Source organism: Thunnus thynnus, chromosome 8 (assembly GCF_963924715.1).
Source record: "Thunnus thynnus chromosome 8, fThuThy2.1, whole genome shotgun sequence".
In the NCBI taxonomy this organism is placed as follows: domain Eukaryota; kingdom Metazoa; phylum Chordata; class Actinopteri; order Scombriformes; family Scombridae; genus Thunnus; species Thunnus thynnus.
In genome coordinates this window covers 12692197-12710766 of record NC_089524.1, presented here as the reverse complement: position 1 = coordinate 12710766, position 18570 = coordinate 12692197, and the positions used below count along the sequence as shown (strand labels likewise).

The 18570-nt window shown below is 40.1% G+C and overlaps 1 protein-coding gene across 2 annotated transcripts; it reads left to right on the top strand.

The window, feature by feature from the left end:
* The first annotated feature begins 727 nt into the window (after positions 1-727).
* On the top strand, positions 728-13229 carry arrdc2 (arrestin domain containing 2). Of its 2 annotated transcripts, XM_067596577.1 has the most exons (8): positions 728-877; positions 1735-1989; positions 9852-10069; positions 10163-10265; positions 10367-10623; positions 10734-10896; positions 11470-11630; positions 11755-13229. In XM_067596577.1, the coding sequence occupies exons 2-8, from the start codon at positions 1737-1739 to the stop codon at positions 11806-11808; spliced, it is 1209 nt and encodes a 402-aa protein (XP_067452678.1). In that variant the 5' UTR covers positions 728-877; positions 1735-1736; the 3' UTR covers positions 11809-13229. The 2 variants fall into 2 exon arrangements, with proteins under 2 accessions (XP_067452678.1, XP_067452677.1); XM_067596576.1 differs by lacking the exons at positions 728-877; positions 1735-1989 and adding an exon at positions 7180-7624.
* The last annotated feature ends 5341 nt before the right edge of the window (positions 13230-18570 follow it).

Here is an 18570-nt window from a genome sequence, read left to right as displayed (position 1 = left end):
TCTGGACTTTAATAATGTTGTGAAATACTGTTTCTACATAATGCAAGCGATGTCTCATCATACTTGAAGATATGTTTTTGCAAATGAACTCTTCACTTACTCTGTACCTTTTGCATGCCATTGTCATTTTTGTTTTTGCAAAAAAAAGAAAAAACCCACAACAAATATTAGTTTTAACTAGAAAAGACAAGCTGTCACAAATTAATTGACTGTGCCTTCAAAATAAAAGCATACTGCCGCCACGTAAACAACAAATCAAGTTAGCAGTCTATATTTTACAATAATTGGTTAGTGCGCCCTTTTACGTGACCTCAATAGCTTTATTGTCTTCTCTTACACTGATCTATTAGTGGAGTAAAAATGAATGGGTGAAATAAAGCTTACATTTGAAAGGTCTAACCGGAAATTGTCTTGTTATTGTGCGTCACTTAACAGGCTATCCACGCTGACCTCAGATGGTTACCCTAGATTTGCGAAACTCTCGCGAGATTTGTACGTATTGTTCCTTCATTGTGCGCGTTGTACGAAATGTTTTATTGTGTGACACCAATGTAGTTAAGGTCTGGCTATGATTAGACACAATAAACACTTGGTTAGGGTGAGGGAAGATCATGTTTTAGGTTGAAATGATCACTCTCGCGAGATCTTTCGCGGGTATGGGGTTACCATAGACACGACCGTCCTCCTCGTCCGTGTTAAAGTGGGCGGGCGTGACTCACATGTGCTCATTGTCATTGGTGTAAAACAGTGAGCTGCCACCGTTTATAAAGGCCGGGCTTCCATTGAACGTCCAGTCAGCGTGAACACACAGTTTGGCTTCACTTGCTGACACCCTCGCCTTTGAGAAGAAGACCACAACGTTGCTCCTGTCTCGCCGGTGAGTTGGAGACTTTTTTTTTTTTTTTTAACATAAGCAACGTTCACAGCCGTTTTTATGAAACGTAGGCCCGTTTCTCATTCCTGATTGGCTGAGAGCTGCTCTCAGCAGTTTATAAATGTCACTGACGCCTAAACACACATCGGCCACATAACGGAAAATATAAATATTAATAGAGTTACTGAAAATAAGCTCCGTGCATTGCTGTAGCAGAACTATTTGTCCCGGCGGAGGAATCATAACAGTAAGTTGTTATTACAGTTTTATTTACACAATGTTTTTGAAAGTACTATTTCAGTTATTTTCTCTTTTATATTACCACTCATACCAAATTTGTATTAAAGAATCATTAAACTATAATAATGATATAATTTGTGTTATTTGTGTTAAATGTTATTAAACCATTCTGAAACATGTGTGTAAAAACAACAACAACAACAAAACAGGCTGCACTAACAGTGGCTATATCTGCAGGGGTGGTCCTGGCATTTCTGGGGCTTTAAGTAGTAACACCCAACCCCACCCAAAAAATAACATCCCTGAAAGAAAATAGCATAATTTAAGTGCAGTTTCCTGGTATTGGAAAGTGTACATTTAAAAGTGGTTCAAAAGCATTGCATCATATTATTTTAAAAATGTATTAAGGTTCCTGTGTATAATTTGTATGTGGGGCCCCAACATGTGTGCAGGAGCCTAAATGGCCTTGGGTTGGCTCTGGCTATTTGCAGTATTTTTTTTTTTTTCAGCGCCTGAAAATGTTTCAGAAAATGCATTTTACACACACTTCTGACACAGTAATCCATCTGCTTTGTCAGATTTCATCTTTTCATGCATTGTATTTTTGTCATCACACATAGAAATGACGTTGAGCTCCATAAAGTCTTTCAAGCTGGAGCTGGATGGCCCAGCTGACGCAGCGTTCACTGGGGGAGAGGTGGTGTCCGGCCAGGTGGTCCTGGAGCTGCGGAGAGACACCAGAGTGCACTCCATGAAGGTGCAGGGAAGAGGTGTAGCCACGGCACACTGGCTGGAGAACCGCGGCATGAACTCAGTCTATAATGACTACACATCCAAGATCACTTACTTCAGGAAGAGACAGCATCTGATCCGAGGTCAGTATTAAAAGCTGCAGATGGTTTAGTCGTCCTGGCTGGTTAATATTCAGGTACAGTTATACTGTGTTTATTAACTGGCTTATTGACTGGCTGGGGAATGACTACAAGAAAAACCCATCACGTTGCTTTGTTTTCAAGGTTTTGTTTTGATCCTGGATCATAACATGTCCTCATAATGTTTTGCAGAAGTTAATTTTTCAACATTGACCCAGTTATAATTTAGCAAAAATAAATGCATTTTAGTACTTATTCAGGGCAGAGAGCCAAATGTGCCCGGTCAACAAGTTCAGTTGTGATGCACTGACTGGAATTATGGTAGTCCAAAGGTGACCAGAAATAAAGTATGGGATTATGGGATGCGAATGGGATTTCTGGCACAATTTAAGCTACTTTCAAGGTGCATGGAGAAAGAAAAGAGTCTGAAGAAGTCAAAACTCCAGCAACGCCTGTAGTATAAAGAGCAACTTAATTTAAAGGGGGGGCATTAGTATGATTTGTGCTGACCTTGTAGTACTTTCCTTTTGTCCCCTACTGTATCAGTATAATATTCTTTTAAGACATAATCCACAGTTTGTAGCTATACATATTAACTGCATTTCAGCCTATATTGCAGCTGGTAGATGAAAAAGGTCTCTCTCTGTTCTGAATAATGTTGTGTAAAACTGCTGATGTGAGCTGTCATGTGCCAGCTGGTAGCTGCTGTGTCTTGTAGTCGCTGCAGTTTGCAAAATGAAGCCACTTGTGCCAGCTGTGTTGCATGGAAACCCGGGAGAGAGGTTGACATTGTGCTGTTCAGACACATCTGCCAGATAACATAATCTTAACATTAAACACAAATCCATCCGTCCCGAGTCCAAATAAACACAACTGGTTTACTGAGTGCTGTGTTGCACTGGACGTAAGTGTGAAATTCCCCCGGTGTGGAAGGCACCAGGCAGTGAGAGAATATAGACCATAGTAGCTGAGTAAATAAACTGTAGACAGCAGTTAATGTTTCATTAGCTTCTCTGTAAACAGTTTATTTGGTTTGACTCCCCATTCTGCTTGGACAGGTAAATAGGATTGTACGCCAAATGCAGATGGTTCTCAGATAAAAACAGAAGTAAGTGTTTTTGGTGCTTTGGCAAACAGTATTCAGCCATAAAACCCAAACAAGTTGCAAAGTAGTTGAATCTAGCGTCTCATTTCCAAGTCATTTGCTGATGAGATCTGCAGCAACTGCATCATGTATACACTGTGGTTAAAGGTGCACTAGGCAGGTTTTGTACGTTAATATCCAGCTTACATTTCAGCCTTTATCATAACCTGAGGCTACGTGTAACACATCACCCATTAACTGAGATGCTGTATAATATATTTAAAATGTCATTTTCCAGGTACCAGAGCCAAAATTTATGTTGTTAAAGTACTAACTTAGTGAGACCAGCTGCAAACAAATAAATCATTTATATTACAATGATATGAAAAGCAAAATGTTTTTGGTATTTTAACTTGAGACGTTACAATTCAATAAACAAATTGTAAATATTATGATCAATTTTATGATGACAGCGGTGGAAGTTTACCCTGCGAGGCAACTGGATTTGCAAGATCACACGAGAATCCATCTTGTCAGGCTTCAAGTTATGCACTTGTGTCCGAACCAGTGGTGGTTTGGATCAATCATGTCTTAGGAGGATTCTTGTGTGATCTCGCTAATCCAGCTGTCTCACAAGGTAAGACAGTGATAGCCAGATGATTCATTCAATCATCTGCCGAGTACTTTTTGAAAGTGCCTGCCCTTTTCCAAACAGTTTCCAGGGACGACTTCTCAGATGGTTCTGTGTAACTAACCATCTGGCGCCTCTGGTTAACTGGAAGCGACTGGAAATCAAAACAAAACTAAAATAAAAATGTAGTGTGACATCCAAATTGTTTCCTAAACAGAAGAGAGGGAGCGCTCCATCTGGAGAGACCCGGATTAGTCCAGGTGTGTTGCATCGGTAATGTTCTTGATATAACGCATCACAACTGGGTCGCCTCTCTGCGCTTTAATTAGAGAGATTTTCCAAAGAATTCCATATCTTCACCGAAAATGGCCACAACTCTGCAAACTATTATTCTGATGAACTATTGTTTCAACGATCGTCAAAAATAGAGCAAAATGTAGTGGGTAAAAAAAATGACACACACATGAAAAAACCAAACGAATGCTACAAAAATATGCTTACATTGGTGTGAAAAAGTAGAACCATGTTACAGATTTTACATACATGGAGGTTATAAAACACCAGTAGTTTTTGTGCTTCTTCTTCCGTCACCTGCTAAATCCATACGACCAACATACACATGTGCCTTACTCTGTTGTGAAATTATGTAATTTTGTTTTCTAGACTGTGAACAGTGAGAACAATGAGAAGCTGAGCTGCTGTCGGCACATGGGTGGGCTGACCTGTTAAATGTATCAGCCCCACTTTCTGTACAGACCAGTGTTATCTGCAGAATCTGCAATCTAGAGATCAGGAAATAACAGCGTTAATTGTTTTTGCAAAGCTTCTCACATGCTCCCCAAAAACCTGTTGGGGACAGAATCTGTCTTATTGACCTACATTCAGTAAGTTGTTCGACTGCTGTAAATACAAACGTTCAAAAGTAGAAATAAGGACGTTGTGTCAAGTTCTGTTTTTTTTTTTTTTTTTTTGACAAGAACAGCAAGACACGTGGAGAAAGTGAAAGAGAGAGGAGAAGGCAAGGAGGAAGGAAGGGGTGGGGGAAGTTTAAAAAATGCAACCCGTGTCGCCATGACGACAAGGAAAACAACACGTGGCCCCCTCTGCCCCGCCCTCCTCCACCACACAGCCAGCTGCTGCTTTCCATTCATTCGACAAAACTGTGTGATGTTGTCAATTTCAACTCGTTTATCTATTATTTGTTCTTCAAAAACAAATTTTTCTGTGAATCACTTGACATTTTTTTGAAGGCAGAAATTGATCTTGGAGTCTTGAGTGGAGAATTTTGATGTGTTTAGGAGTTGCTCCACTTTTAGGAGTTGTTGTAACCCTTTTATAAAAACTTGTTTTTCTTGCACACGCCAAAAATGACACTTTTTAAAAAATACTTCTTTGCTCTAAAGTAGAAAGGGCTTCTGTTAACATTTGTTTTACAATGTTGTGTACTCAGCAGCTCAGAGTAAACAAAGAGAAATGCTTGAAGGATAAATGTGTTTACTTTAGTCTGCAGCAGTGGTAAAAGCGTTTTCAGCCACGATTAGACTGATCGCACAGAGTCATCTGCACAATAGGAACGTTTATCAGGCCGATCGTTCTGTGCAGACGTCCACATGTTCGTCTTATCAGGACTGAGGCAGGAAGCCCTGACTGAGCCGAGCTGTTGCTCCTGGTCACCGGCAGGTGGCGTGTAGAGCTTTATTTTACCCTCTGGCCAAGACTCCTGCATGTTTATAAAGCAGAAACTTCCAAATTGATGCAAACTGGACCACTGAGCTCTCAAATATGACATTATTTTGTTGCTAGTAAGGACTTTTCACAAAATAATTTATACTGGAAGTAAAATGTAGTTAAACCTCCTTTTACTTTGTGCCATTTTTCTAACCTGTAGGGAGTAAAATGACATATTCCTCAACTGAGGTGCTGCATTGTGCTTTTTTCACATTCAGTGAGCAAGCATCATCTACCAAAAGTTTTCCCTGGATTCACACACATCTCTAGCAGAATGCAAACTATGTAAAAGCATCCTGGGTAGTCATGCAGCTGTCTCCAGATCGTCAGATGGTGGCACTGGAGAGCTAGGTCTCTCTCTCAGGGAACAAAGCAGTAAACAACTTTGTTTTTCTCAGATCAAACTTGATCTTTGTCCGTAGGATTTTGAAATTAATAAAGAAACGAGGCAGTGCTTGATTAGTTTGATTGCCAAGGAGTTTGGAAGACAAATTGATTCTGATTAGAACTGGCTTTGTTTGCAAATGTAAGTGCATTTGAAGTGTTCAGAGAAGGCAGCATGGATGCCATGATTCATTTGAGTGACAGTCTCTGCAGTTTTCTTTATGCATAGACTTGTAGTTTTCCTTTGATATAAGTGAAGTATCTGTTTAGCAACTGACAATAAAGTTACAGTACTTGTTTCTCAGACAACTACAGCAAGAGCATAAGTTGCATGCGTTTGTGCGAAGCTGTGTGTTTTCCATGTGCGTAGTGGCCTGGCAGGGTAACAGTATGTTCAAAGTGACATAGAAGAAGTGGAGTAAACAGCTTTGGTCCAGAGTGAAACTATTTTCCTCTGAGCTGTTCGGGGGCATGCTCAGTAAGCCTGTTTTCTTCTAAGAACCTGTAACCATCAATCATCACCAGGCCCTGTTTTCCTCTCTGCTGCCTCCACACCCAGTCTGCATGTTTATTATGTTGCCTTCAGGTTCGGTCTGGAAATATGGGTGTTACGAAAAGAGCCGCACACAACTAACCCACCAAAGTGGTAAACAGGATTGAAGAAGTGGGAATTGTACATGATATCCAAATAGTCAGTATGTGACACTCATGTGAGTTTGCTATCCTGAAAGTTGTGACAGTTTTGTGACAGAAAATGTAGGTGCTTTTAGTTTTGTTTTCTCTGTGGCTTTCATTTCTTGTAAAGACTGACATCACAGGGTGATTCTGGTCTTTGCCCAGACATGTTTGATTGTTGGAGCTGTAGTCTTCTCTTATAACAAGATGACAACCTGTAAATGTGCAGAAAAAGCGGTGATAACTGAAGGTTGATAAAGAAATGAATGAAAGCAAAAAAAATCCTCTTTGCATAATGATGTGTAAAACAAAACAATAACTCTCTAAAACCTGACAACAATGGTCTCAAACTGTGAGATGTGAGTTTTCTGATTTTCCAATTTCACAGTTGAAATCAAAGTTTTGATGTGTGTGTGAAAGTGTGTTTATTATTGGAGACAGCTGCTGCACTTTTTTGTTGTAAACCTTCAAACTCCAAACCCTCTTTTACTCATCGTTTGAAACCTCCACGATACATTTTATTAGTAATCTTGACCGAATAAAGCAGTCAAATTCAGCCACAGGTCGTATTTACAACTATAGTTCTGGAATGTCCGTGCCAAGGAGGAGTGCCTGAACGCACCCGCCGCCCAGCCCACAACTCTCTCCTGACGCCTTACATAATAAATTCAGAGAGAACCGCCCACCGTCTAAGTCTGCAAATAGGGCTGCCCTCTCAAACTGATCAACAGTTTGAGCTTTAAACTAGCGGAAGAAAGAGAGCCGCAACCTGAAGATCCACTTCAGCACATTTTAACACTTTGCAGAGAAAGGAAATACTCACTTTTTTGCGTTTTGAGAGGACTTGCACAACTTGCAAAAAATGATTTTCGACAAAGTGAACAAGTTTGACATCGTCTTTGACTCCCCGGAGGTGGACTGTCCTCCTGTGTTCAGCAGCGGGGACGTCGTGTCCGGCCGGGTGGTGCTGGAGCTTTCCGGGGAGAGCAAGGTGGACTCCCTGAAGCTCCACGCCGAGGGCTTCGCCAAAGTACACTGGACCGAGTCCCGGTCCGCCGGCTCCAGCACCGCATACACCCAGAACTACAGCGACGAAGTGGAGTACCTGAACCGGAGAGAGGTGTTGCTGCAGGCAGGTCAGTCAGCTCTGCAGGCACGGTGATGGGGGAGACCACAGAGGGTGCATCCCGTCTGTAAACCAAGCTTATTATAGTTATCTAAAACTAAACTAAAAACTTAAACTTTAGTTAGCTGAAATAAACATCAGAACTTGACTTTAGAAAAGTTGAAAACTAACTGAAACAATATTGTGTGCTGACACAACCATCTAAAATATAATAATAATATACAGAAAATGTTTTTAGTTTTAGTCTTTGTCAATTTGGTCAATTTTTTTTCAACAAAACAAGCTTGAAAAGGCATTGGTGCATGTTTATTGAGACTGGGATGTCTATATGACTGACAGTCACCTGCCTTCATGTGTTTGTATTGTGATACCTATTCTGGACTTATTCAATCTCTCCCCTGACAAGTACCCTCCCATATTACATTAAAAAACTAAAACTAATAAAAACTAAGCTAAATATATTTGAACTGTTAAAACTAAACTGAAACGAGCAAAACCACTCTGCAAACTAACTGAAACTAAATTGAATTGAGAACAAACATTAAAAACTAATGAAAAATACAATAACTCTGCTGTAAACTAGAAAATAAGTCTTCTTCTCATTGAGCAAATGCCAAGCTAATGAAACAATAGTGAAAGTGGTGCATTTGTCTGGTGATAGTGGGCCAGTTGTTTGTCTCTAAACGGGGAATGGTATGAGAGTACACAGTGTGAGAGTTAAATGTTTGATAAGAACTAGTCTAAACTCTGGTTGTGTAAATGTCCAGTAAAGTCAAAATTAACTCTCACTTCTTTCAGTAAGTGGTTTGTTGTTTTCCCCACACCGTAAACTACTGTAGATGTAAAGCTGACTGGACAATCCAAGCGTGATTTCTCTCCTGATAATACTCAGTGAACGAAACAAAAGTCAAACTGGAATTACGGTGATTTCATAAGGTGCTTTTCAAGAGATGTTTTCTTTGTTGTTGTTGGGTACTTCCTTGAAGTAAAACTGAACATCTCACAACTTCACAAAGTGCATAAAACGATTCAAATATACAGCCATTCATTGACTAACGTATTTTCATGGAACTGTAAGTTATTTGCCATCTGAAAAGTTTTGTTGTTGCTCTTATCGATTATACAAGGATGAAACCAGCCACCGTATACGAAGAGAGCGATACATGCTGCAGCAGCTGTCTAAATACTAATTTCTCATCGAGAAAACATCTGTTGAAAGAAACTGTGCTGGCATCGGACTTTTCCTTGTTCGAGAATGTCCTGGGTTGTTTTCCTCCTCGAGTCCCTCAGGTTTCTGTCTTCATTCATTAGGGCACAGAGATGTTTGTTTAAAGTGCAGACAGGAAATTCGCAGCCAGGGCTTCGTCGATTTTTATGTTGTTTTTCTGCAGTGTTCAGTTTCTCCGCTTGACTTGGTCTTTTTATGAAGCGGCAATATAAAAACACATTATATAACATTTAAGAGTTTGTTGGCTCATGTTAAGTTTTTTGCAGGTGTGCATGAAAATATACGCTCATTACAACCCACTTGACCCGTTAAGAGGATTTGACACTGACAGTATTGTTATGGAAATCAAATACGAGCTTCCAGCCAACAAAGGCACACAAAACACATCGAGTCTGTTAAACGCAAACACGTGTTCCTGGACCTGTGCAGAAAGAGAGTGAAAAAAAAAAAAAAAACACAGAGCAGTTGAGACGGGCTGTATAATGCAGCTTGAGGAAAACATGCTCTCAGTCAGCACAATGGAGCAGGAACCGCCCCTCTGAGCAAGCACAGGCCATGTGATTGCAGAGAAAGACAGAGAGATTTCTATTTCAGCAGCAGTCATGCTTAAAAAGTTCTGCTCTCACTCTCTAGTCTAGTTAACTTTATTATTGTGGATTTTTAAAGAATACTGCTGTTTTTTTTTTAAAGTTTGCACCAGTTGTGATTGTTCAGCACAGTCACATCAGCACTTCCTTCCCTTTTTCAGAAGAAGCCTTTTGGCTGGCATTCGTTCTTGTGGTTAATGAATTACCTTAGAGATAAATTAATGCACATGTTCCCGATGATCACCTCATCATCACATCAACAGGAAGAAACTGATCATCTGGGAAATAAAGTTACACCCACTGAATCTCAGCTAAATGCCTTGACACACTTTGAAAATCAAAATGGATAAAAACTGAACCAAAACAACAAGTGAATTAACATAACTTAAATTTGTTTTCCTTTTTCTTCCTCCCTCCCTCAGATAATGGCGAGGTGACCGTCCTTCCTGCCGGCAGACATGAATTTCCATTCAGCTTCCAGCTGCCAGAGGAGACGCTGGTCACCTCCTTTGAGGGGAAACATGGCAGCATCCGCTACTGGGTCAAAGTTAAGCTACACAGGCCTTGGGCCACCGTGAAGAAGATCAAAAAGGAGTTTACAGTCATCGAGCCCATTGACATCAACACACCAGCCTTCCTGGTGAGCATTTCAGCCCTCACAGTTTATGAATTGTCATCACACACTCCATGATTTTCTGGGTGGCAGTTCCTCATTTGGTTTCATCATTCCCAGGCGCCACAGGCTGGAACAAAAGATAAGATGGCACGGGCGTGGTACCGCAACTTTGGACAGGTGTCTGTAACTGCAAAAATTGACCGCAAAGGCTACACACCAGGTGAGAGTCTTAACACCTTAAACAACATCTTCTATAAACACAGATCTTGTTGGTCACTTTAGAATCGTCTGCAATTCCTAACATGCTCTCTCTCTCCACAGGTGAGGTGATACCTGTCTTTGCAGAATTTGACAATTCTACCTCCCGATCAATTGTGCCCAAAGCCTACATCACTCAGACACAGACGTTCATCGCCCGCGGCACCATGAAGCAGAAGCACTCGGTGGTGGCCACGCTGTGCGGCGACATTGTCGGCCACAGACGCAGGGAGACCTGGCACGGTCGCGCAATAAAGATCCCACCCGTAGGTCCCTCGATCCTGCAGTGCCGCATCATCAAAGTGGAGTACATGCTCAAGGTGAGTTCAGTCTCAATTCTGATTCCCTCTTTCCGTGCAAGCTCTTGCTGTTTTTGGATCTGCGCTTTGCACAGATGTCTCTAAAAGTTTCTCCTGTTTCCTGCCACCAGGTGTGTGTCGATGTTCCTGGGACATCCAAGCTGTGTCTGGAGCTGCCACTGGTCATAGGCACCATCCCTCTCCATCCATTCGGCAGCCGCACCTCCAGCGTCAGCAGCCAGTACAGCGTCAACCTGGAGTGGCTGCGCATGGCCATCCCCGAGCAGCCTGAGCGTAAGTGTCCTTTTAATACTGCAGTTAATGACAAGCAGTTGAATATTTTTTAACTTTTGGTGTTTGTGGTGCAAAACACTACATACTCATTAATGTCTTTTTCACCATTTTTAAGATCTGTGGCCAGTGTTCAGGGATGTTTGCTATCTTGACCTAAATCTTGCCAATGAACTTGATTCATAGGACCAGCAAAATGGCCAAACAATTGATTAACAGGTTCCTGAGGCAGTTCAGGTTAAACATTGGACAGTCAGTGATAAATTGCTACATCGTTACATCCAAACAGACTCTCTAACCTCAGTCAGTTTGTGGGCTTGTTCCCTCATTTATTTTTATGACAGTTGAATGCCAAAGTACCACTGGCTCCGATGCCAACATGCATAAACAAACAAAGGTTTCAATTCAGCTGAGATTCATGTTGGATTAAATCAGCGTTTGTTGGTGAAAAGGGCAGTAAATGTTATGTGGGGTTTTTAAGAGTTTTAACAGCAGTGATGACTCAGCAGCTTAGTGTTTGGACCTGTACTGCTCTGAGTCAGACCAGTGGACTAATCTAAACCTCTTTCCCTGCAGCTCCTCCAGATTACAGCTCTGTGGTGACTGAGGAGGAGGCTGAGCAGTGCAACAACGCGGTGGTCCTGCACCCGGCTGAAGACCTGAGTGGGATCTTGGAGCGCCCCCTCATGGCCTTTGTCCAGGAATTTCGCTTCCGACCTCCGCCGGTGTACAGCGAGGTGAGTCATCATACGACACTCAGCTACACCAACTGTTTACTCAGTTTGATTGGCACACATGAAAGATTTTTTTTTGTGTTGTGTTGAATCTTATGTGTCTTTTATTTCCATTTCCTGCCTACAGATTGACCCCAACCCTCAGCCCTTAAACATGAGACCTCGCTGCATGACGTGTTGAACCATGAGCCCTGCCTGAGCGTCGAGCAACTTAAATTAATGAAACGAATCAAGAGATTTGTCTTCTCCTGGATTACTTCTCTCTGGTAAATGGCACCTGGTCCCACCCAGTGTTGTGGAGAGGGACTGGAGCGCCACGGAGAGGTCAGGAGAGGAGACGGAGCTCACGGGAACTGAATGTCAGTGGAGGAGCCCGCACTTGTTTCCGGTCCATAAAGTAAAGTGGACGCTTTCCTGTTCTGCTAAGAGGAAAGCAGCTTCTCTACATCAGTTCCTGTCCTCCCCAAGTGATTTTTGGCTCCTGACGAAGCGAGCTACAAATACCTCCCAATCAACGTTACCCTCATCTGAAATGAATTTTGAGATTTAAGGAGTTTGGGACATATTGGGGGGGAGATCACTTGATATTTGTGAGGTGGAGAGTTGGAGTTGCACCTGGTGTTTTCAGATGTTTTGAAAAGAAGCGCTCTTGATAAGTTGACACATGTTTAGGACCACAGTGTCATCTTTGAGTGGCGTAAAGAGATATGTGCAATTTTTGTTTCCAACTCCCTCTTACCAGGCAACACAGTAGATTTTAACAGCCAACATTGCTATCAATGCATTGTGTGACTGAACAGAAGTGTGCCTATGATGATTTCTACTGTTACTCAAGCACATACTGTATCTGAAGGTGTGATGGTGGAGCAGACAAGTCAAACAAGCAGATATGTAGATGTATTTTATGCATGCTCGTAAACAATGTGTAAAAGGGAAAAGTACATATGCCTTAATTATCTGCCGTTGAAGATTGCATGAGAGTTTCAGGGAGTCGTTCTCTCATAGAGTTGATTGTATTCTGAAAGAAAACAACAAAATCGGTTGGATTGTATGTGGATGAATTCCGTTGGTTTTGTGTTAACGCAAAGCTTAAGGCACTTAAGTGTCAGATAGCTGCGGTTGTTGATTTTAGCACAGTGATAAAATAGGATGAGCAGTTGGTGTATAAAGCTTCACGAGGCTCATAGATTAGCTCTCCCAGCTGCTAAACAAAAGGAGGAGGAGGAGACGGAGACCTCTGAGCCATGTGGTCTGAAGCTTTTGATGGGAGCCAGATGCCTCGGTGCTGCGGGGTGCTTTGTGAAGCTCAACCAGAACACACTGCTCAGCGTTAAAGTCGAGCCTTAAGCTGGAGATGCCACTGAAATGTATGGACAAAAAAACATTCCAAAAACTGACTCGGGGATTGTGTTTTCTCCTCAACTTCCAAACAAAAAAAAAACAAAACTGTTAGGAGTAATGAAAAAAGTCTTCAGGGTCAGCTGTGCGACTTTGGTGGCACGCACTGAAAAACCGAATGTATTTTTATACAAATGCAATTGTTGATTCACAATCTCGCCAAAGTTTTGTAATTGTTTTTTCTAATAAAAAAGATTCAATGGATGTCCGTTGTCAGTGTTTCCTTAAAATCTTCACTGATATGTAAGCTGCACACAGCGTGTTGCGTGCCAGTGAATTGGTACATCATGTTCAACAGTGTGAGTCAAAACTATATTATTGCCAAGGGCAGGGTTCACTGAAGAAAGAGGCTACACTTAGTGGATCAAAACAATAATTACAGGCTGAAGTTGTGTCCATGACTGCTCTAATATTGTGCACTTGCACAATCTAGTTTTTCTGGGTGCCTTTCATGCTCCTTAGACAACTGGAGGAGTCAAAAATTATTGCTTCATCTCACCCCTGAATTATCTGTCACACTGAGTTCAGCTGATATATGGATCTCATCTAGTGTCCTCTCGTACAGTTTGTACTTTGTTTACATGAATATTCAACAAGGATCCCAGTTATTTTTACCATGTAAACACGTAACACATAGGAACAAACAAGCAGCTCAGTGAATTATACACAATGTTACACAAAACTATAAACATGACTGAAGGCCAAGATAAAGAAATTCTCTGGGGTTTATTCAGCACACCGTCATAAAGTAAAAGAATTTCACTGGAGAGATTTTCAGTACAGTGTTGAGCCAGACAAGGCCATCAGTGAAAAGCTTTTGTCAGTCCTAATCGGTGCTTAAATGATTAGTTACGTAATTTATCAGCAACCATTTTAATAACCTTTTAAAAACAATTTATCAAGCTAAAATACCCAAAATACTGTAATTCCAGCTGTTTTAATATGAGGATTTGCTGTTTATCTCTGTTTTATATCATTGTAAACAGAATACCTTTGGCAGTTGTTTTCAACAATTAATCAAAGAAATGCTCATAAAAAATGATAAAAAAAATATACCTAATTGATTCCAGAAAGAAAATATTATTCCTCTTCTACAACAGGCCACTCAGAGGTCAGACAGAGGACCATATGCAGTGGTTTGGTGTAGTCAATGTTATTTTGTTCAACTAATCTTTGTGTACACTTTCTCTTGGAGTCTTTCAATTCTTTTCACTGACTTGATTTGGATTTTGAGGTCTCCTAACAACAGAAATTACAGAGAGCCTGATATAAAAGAAAACTACACTCTTACAAATGTCAAAGGACTAAAAGGAACTGGAATATTCACTTTTATCATTATCAATAATATGTTAGATCTGCTTTTATCAATACTTAATAGTTTCAAAATCAGCAACCAAGTGCAGAATATTCCCAGCTAGAAACAAAGCTATTGTTTTGTGATTTACATATGCATATTTTCACACATTTCATACCTGTATCAGACATTCTGTAGAGAGTAGAGAGATGACAGGAAATGAGGGGGTTGAGAAGGAGAATGTCATGTAACAAAGCTTCCTGGTCTGACTTGAAGTGGGGACATTTGTCCCACAAACATTATTGTCATTTGACAAGAATTATAAAAGAACTGCCAAAATGTAGTTAATACCAACATCAGACATGTTTTCAGGCATTTAAAAAGAAAGTAAAGAAGATCGAAAACTAAAAAGCAGAATTAAAGCTGAATTTGTGCTGGAAAAATATCGTGGAGCTGTTTTTTGGAGGTAAACAAATTCCAAACAAGATCGCATCCCTTTATATGAACAGGAGTTCTTTAAATTTCTACATTTTATACCTTTAATTTCCTTTTTTCTGCCTTTGTGGACAGGCTCCTTTCAACAAACCTTAAATTAAAGTAAAAGTTAAGTTAAACCCCTCAATCAGTATTGCAAGGAAAGACAGAGAATCATAAGCAACATTTAAATCTTTATTTTGGTCTTTTAAGGATTGTTTTACCCTTCAGAGTTATTTTAGCATCATTTTAATACACTCTATGAAGTATAAGTAGTTTTTAAATACACAGTCAAATCCAGGGATTTTTATATGCATGTGACAGAAGTGAAAGCTAACATCCAGGTCTCTGACACCCTGCGGTCTTCTTGGTTTCCACCGCAGTGACTTTATTGTGAACTTGTGTGTTTTCATGATGGGAGATTTCCACAGCGGGATCAGTGATGAGTTATGACAGAAGTGAACAAGACATTTCATGACTTTGCCTTCTGCAACATCCCACATCTTCCCGCAATCCTATTTAATTAATTTTCCGAGTTAGATGCAATGAGTCATTTAACCTTTTGGATGTTTTGTAACTTTGGTTTTTACCTTTGTCAAACCTGCCCATCTGGTTTGATGTGTGAATTATGTCTTAAGTGTTATATTCATCTAAATAGTGCTGTTTATTTCTGCTATTAATTACTTCTGTAAATACATATCAGAACAGTCAGGTTCTAACAAGACACACAGACTAAATAGAGAAGAGGCTGAGTCCTACATGGTTTTATAGACCTCAGTTTTAGACTCATTTCTAGTCTAAGGTTCTCTATCTGCTCACATTTTGTTGAATTAATGTGAACCACAAAAGTATCCCACAAACTCCACGTAAACGGGCCAATTAAACAGTTCTAATTTAAAATAAAAAACTGGGCCCACGTATCTATTCTTGTAAGAAAGGACATTAATCGTGCATCGTTTGTTTGTGCATCTTGTGTCACTGTTGTTCCCGCATGAGGATAATTTGGTGTCATTTAATATATTCATGTAATTATAATCTCTGAGCTGTTGAAGAATGATGAAGATCTAGTCAGTTTAAGTGTTAGTTAGTGGGATCAGTTACCCACCACATTTACAAAACACTTTGAACATTCAACTTTTCAGGTGGTTGAAGTGTTATTTTGGAATGAAACTCTCCCTGTATTGTAACCTGCATACCTCCAGTCTTGCCTCTGGGTGTTTTGTGGCCCAGATTCAAGGTGGACACAGACAACAGGTCTTTTAGCACATCTGTTTTCCTGACCTGATTAAGTGAAAGATTGCATCTGAGCTAAAACTAGAGTCATAACCTGCTGTTTTCACATTCAGAAAAAGGAGAACATTCAAAAGGACAAATAGAAAGACAACAAATATGATGTGTGTGCCAATGTTTTTAAAAATCTACACATGCAATTATTATCACTCTTTGGTTGTTTCAACCACATCTGGGAAAGTTTGAAGGATAATTTAGTCAGTAATGTGTCCCAAGAAATCTGTACATCCTGTTTGTTTCTCCCCCTTGCAGACATGCAGACAAACCTCAACTTGACAAAAACCGCCTTTGACCACTAGTGATCTTTCTTCTGAAGTTTTTGTTCAGTGCTAAATTGAGTTAACATAATCACGAGTTAAATAGAGACAAAGCTTTTCCTTTATGGAACATTTTGGACATGTTGTAACTAGTGCCGTGGCTGTGCATCCCCAAATCAATAATTACATTTCTGAGGAGCAATGAATTACAGAACAAGGTGGTTGCATGACACGAATTGTAAACAGACATGTTTGTATGTGTGTATCCAGTGTGCCACAGAAATATTTGGGAACAACTTGCCTGAGGAAATATAAAGACTATAGTCAAGGTTGTTGATTTCCATCAACAGTATATATGTCCTGCCAAAGTGTCCTTAGGCAAAGCAGAAAAGACATTTTGTTTTACAACCAATAGATTCTCTAGTCATCTGGGTTGTATTCAAGTGTGTAAAATGCCAGCTTAATTATGAGAAGTGCTGAGAAATATTTCCAACATAAACTAATAATGTTTTGTTTTCTATTTTTATAACCATTGTGTTAAACACAAAAAGATGAGGAATCTATGACATCTATGACTTTTGACACACATTGGCTAACTGTTTCCCCCTGCTTCCAGTCGTTGATCTAAGCCAGGCTCAACACACATGTCCGCTACTTCTGTAATGGAGACGCATACATGAAAACAATGCTGACTCTGAGTAGGACAACAAACAAGCATATTTCACAAAATGTTGCTTCTTTAACTTGCAGACAATTCTGTAAAAGATGTTAACTCCTACCTCAAACCTGGTTGATATGAGATAGTGCCTCAAAAGCTATCAAGCGTGAATTTTCATATTGGGTTATTTCATGGATAATGGAAAACAGAAAAACTGATATTCGTTCACATAAAAGATGATAAAGTTAGTTGTTTGAGGAAGGGGGTAAAGCGGATAGCAGGGCAGTGCTGGGGTCAGAGTTTTCAGCCACAAATGTTTGGTGAATAAAGTAGTGAAGAAGAGCTGTGTGACATCTTAATTTTGAAGACGTTGTTTACCAAGAGCCTCCTCACAAGAATCCTGTCCTGAAATCAGACAGGTATCACTGTAAAATTACATACTGTGACCTAGATCTTTACTCAGCAGACAGTAGCTGTTAGAAGCAGGGCCACAGGCTTTGTGCAGTGTAGATTTAAAACCTGTTCTAGGAAAAACACCTTTTTGTACATGGCAGCGTTAGAGTTCAAGCAGAGATGAAAGCAAGTCAGGCTTGTCATAGATTTAAATGTGCATGTGGGGAATGTTATTCCACCAAAAATGAAAGAATAACTTAGAAATGTGTTTGGGTGTATGTACTGTATGCAGGCTATGTGTGTAAGTATGTGTGCATGTACGGTATGTATGTAGTTATGTACACTCGGAGGACACTGTTGGGTGTGTGGGGGTTCCTGAGTAAGTGGCAGCTGGGTGTATGTGTGTGTATATATATATATATATATATATATATATATATGGATGTAAATAGGTGGGAATGTGTGTAGGTATGTTATTAATGATGCATGTATTTACAAGGTATTTATAAGGATGTATTGTTTTTTATTGTAGCCTATGTGATGTTACAGGGTACTTTAGTTATCTGTGACTTGTCTTACTATCTTCGTCTCCCTTGAAAGAGGACCACAATGGAAATAAATGTTATCCTCGACATCTTAAATGAATATGTATTTGTTGCAGTGTATGGCATTGATATGTTAAATAAATCAAATCAAATTAAAATACGTGCAGCAACTATTGTATGTCAAGTCAATTTTATTTGTATAGCTCAACATCACAGATCACAAATTTGCCTCAGGGGACTTTACAATCTGTATAGCTACACAACATCCACTATGCTTAGACCCTCAATGCGGATGAGGAAAAACTCCCCTTAAAAAATGCTTTAATGGGGAAAATATGGAAGGAACCTCTGAGACCTCAAGAGCAACTAAGGAGGGATCCCTCTTCCAGGACAGACAGATGTTGTGTGTAGAGCTGTGCACAGAACAGACCAGATAGCAAAATTACAGAAATGCAGGATCACAAAATTGTAGATAGTCATGTCTGGATGAGGGATTCCTCCATTATTGGCCTTCCTGAGTTTTTCCTTATCCAAACTGTGGATCTAAGGATAGAGGGTGATGTTACGTTATACACTGTAAGCCCTCAGAGACAACAGTGATTTTAAGCTTTATAAATAAACTTAACTTGTATAA

What these genes read in the sequence shown, in the direction of transcription:
- arrdc2 (XM_067596576.1), top strand. Translation starts at nt 7,351, where the DNA reads ATGATTTTCGACAAAGTGAACAAGTTTGACATCGTCTTTGACTCCCCG. An exon ending in TCAACACACCAGCCTTCCTG is followed by an intron (nt 10,070 to 10,162) that starts GTGAGCATTTCA and finishes CATCATTCCCAG; the next exon opens with GCGCCACAGGCTGGAACAAA. An exon ending in CTCCGCCGGTGTACAGCGAG is followed by an intron (nt 11,631 to 11,754) that starts GTGAGTCATCAT and finishes TCCTGCCTACAG; the next exon opens with ATTGACCCCAACCCTCAGCC.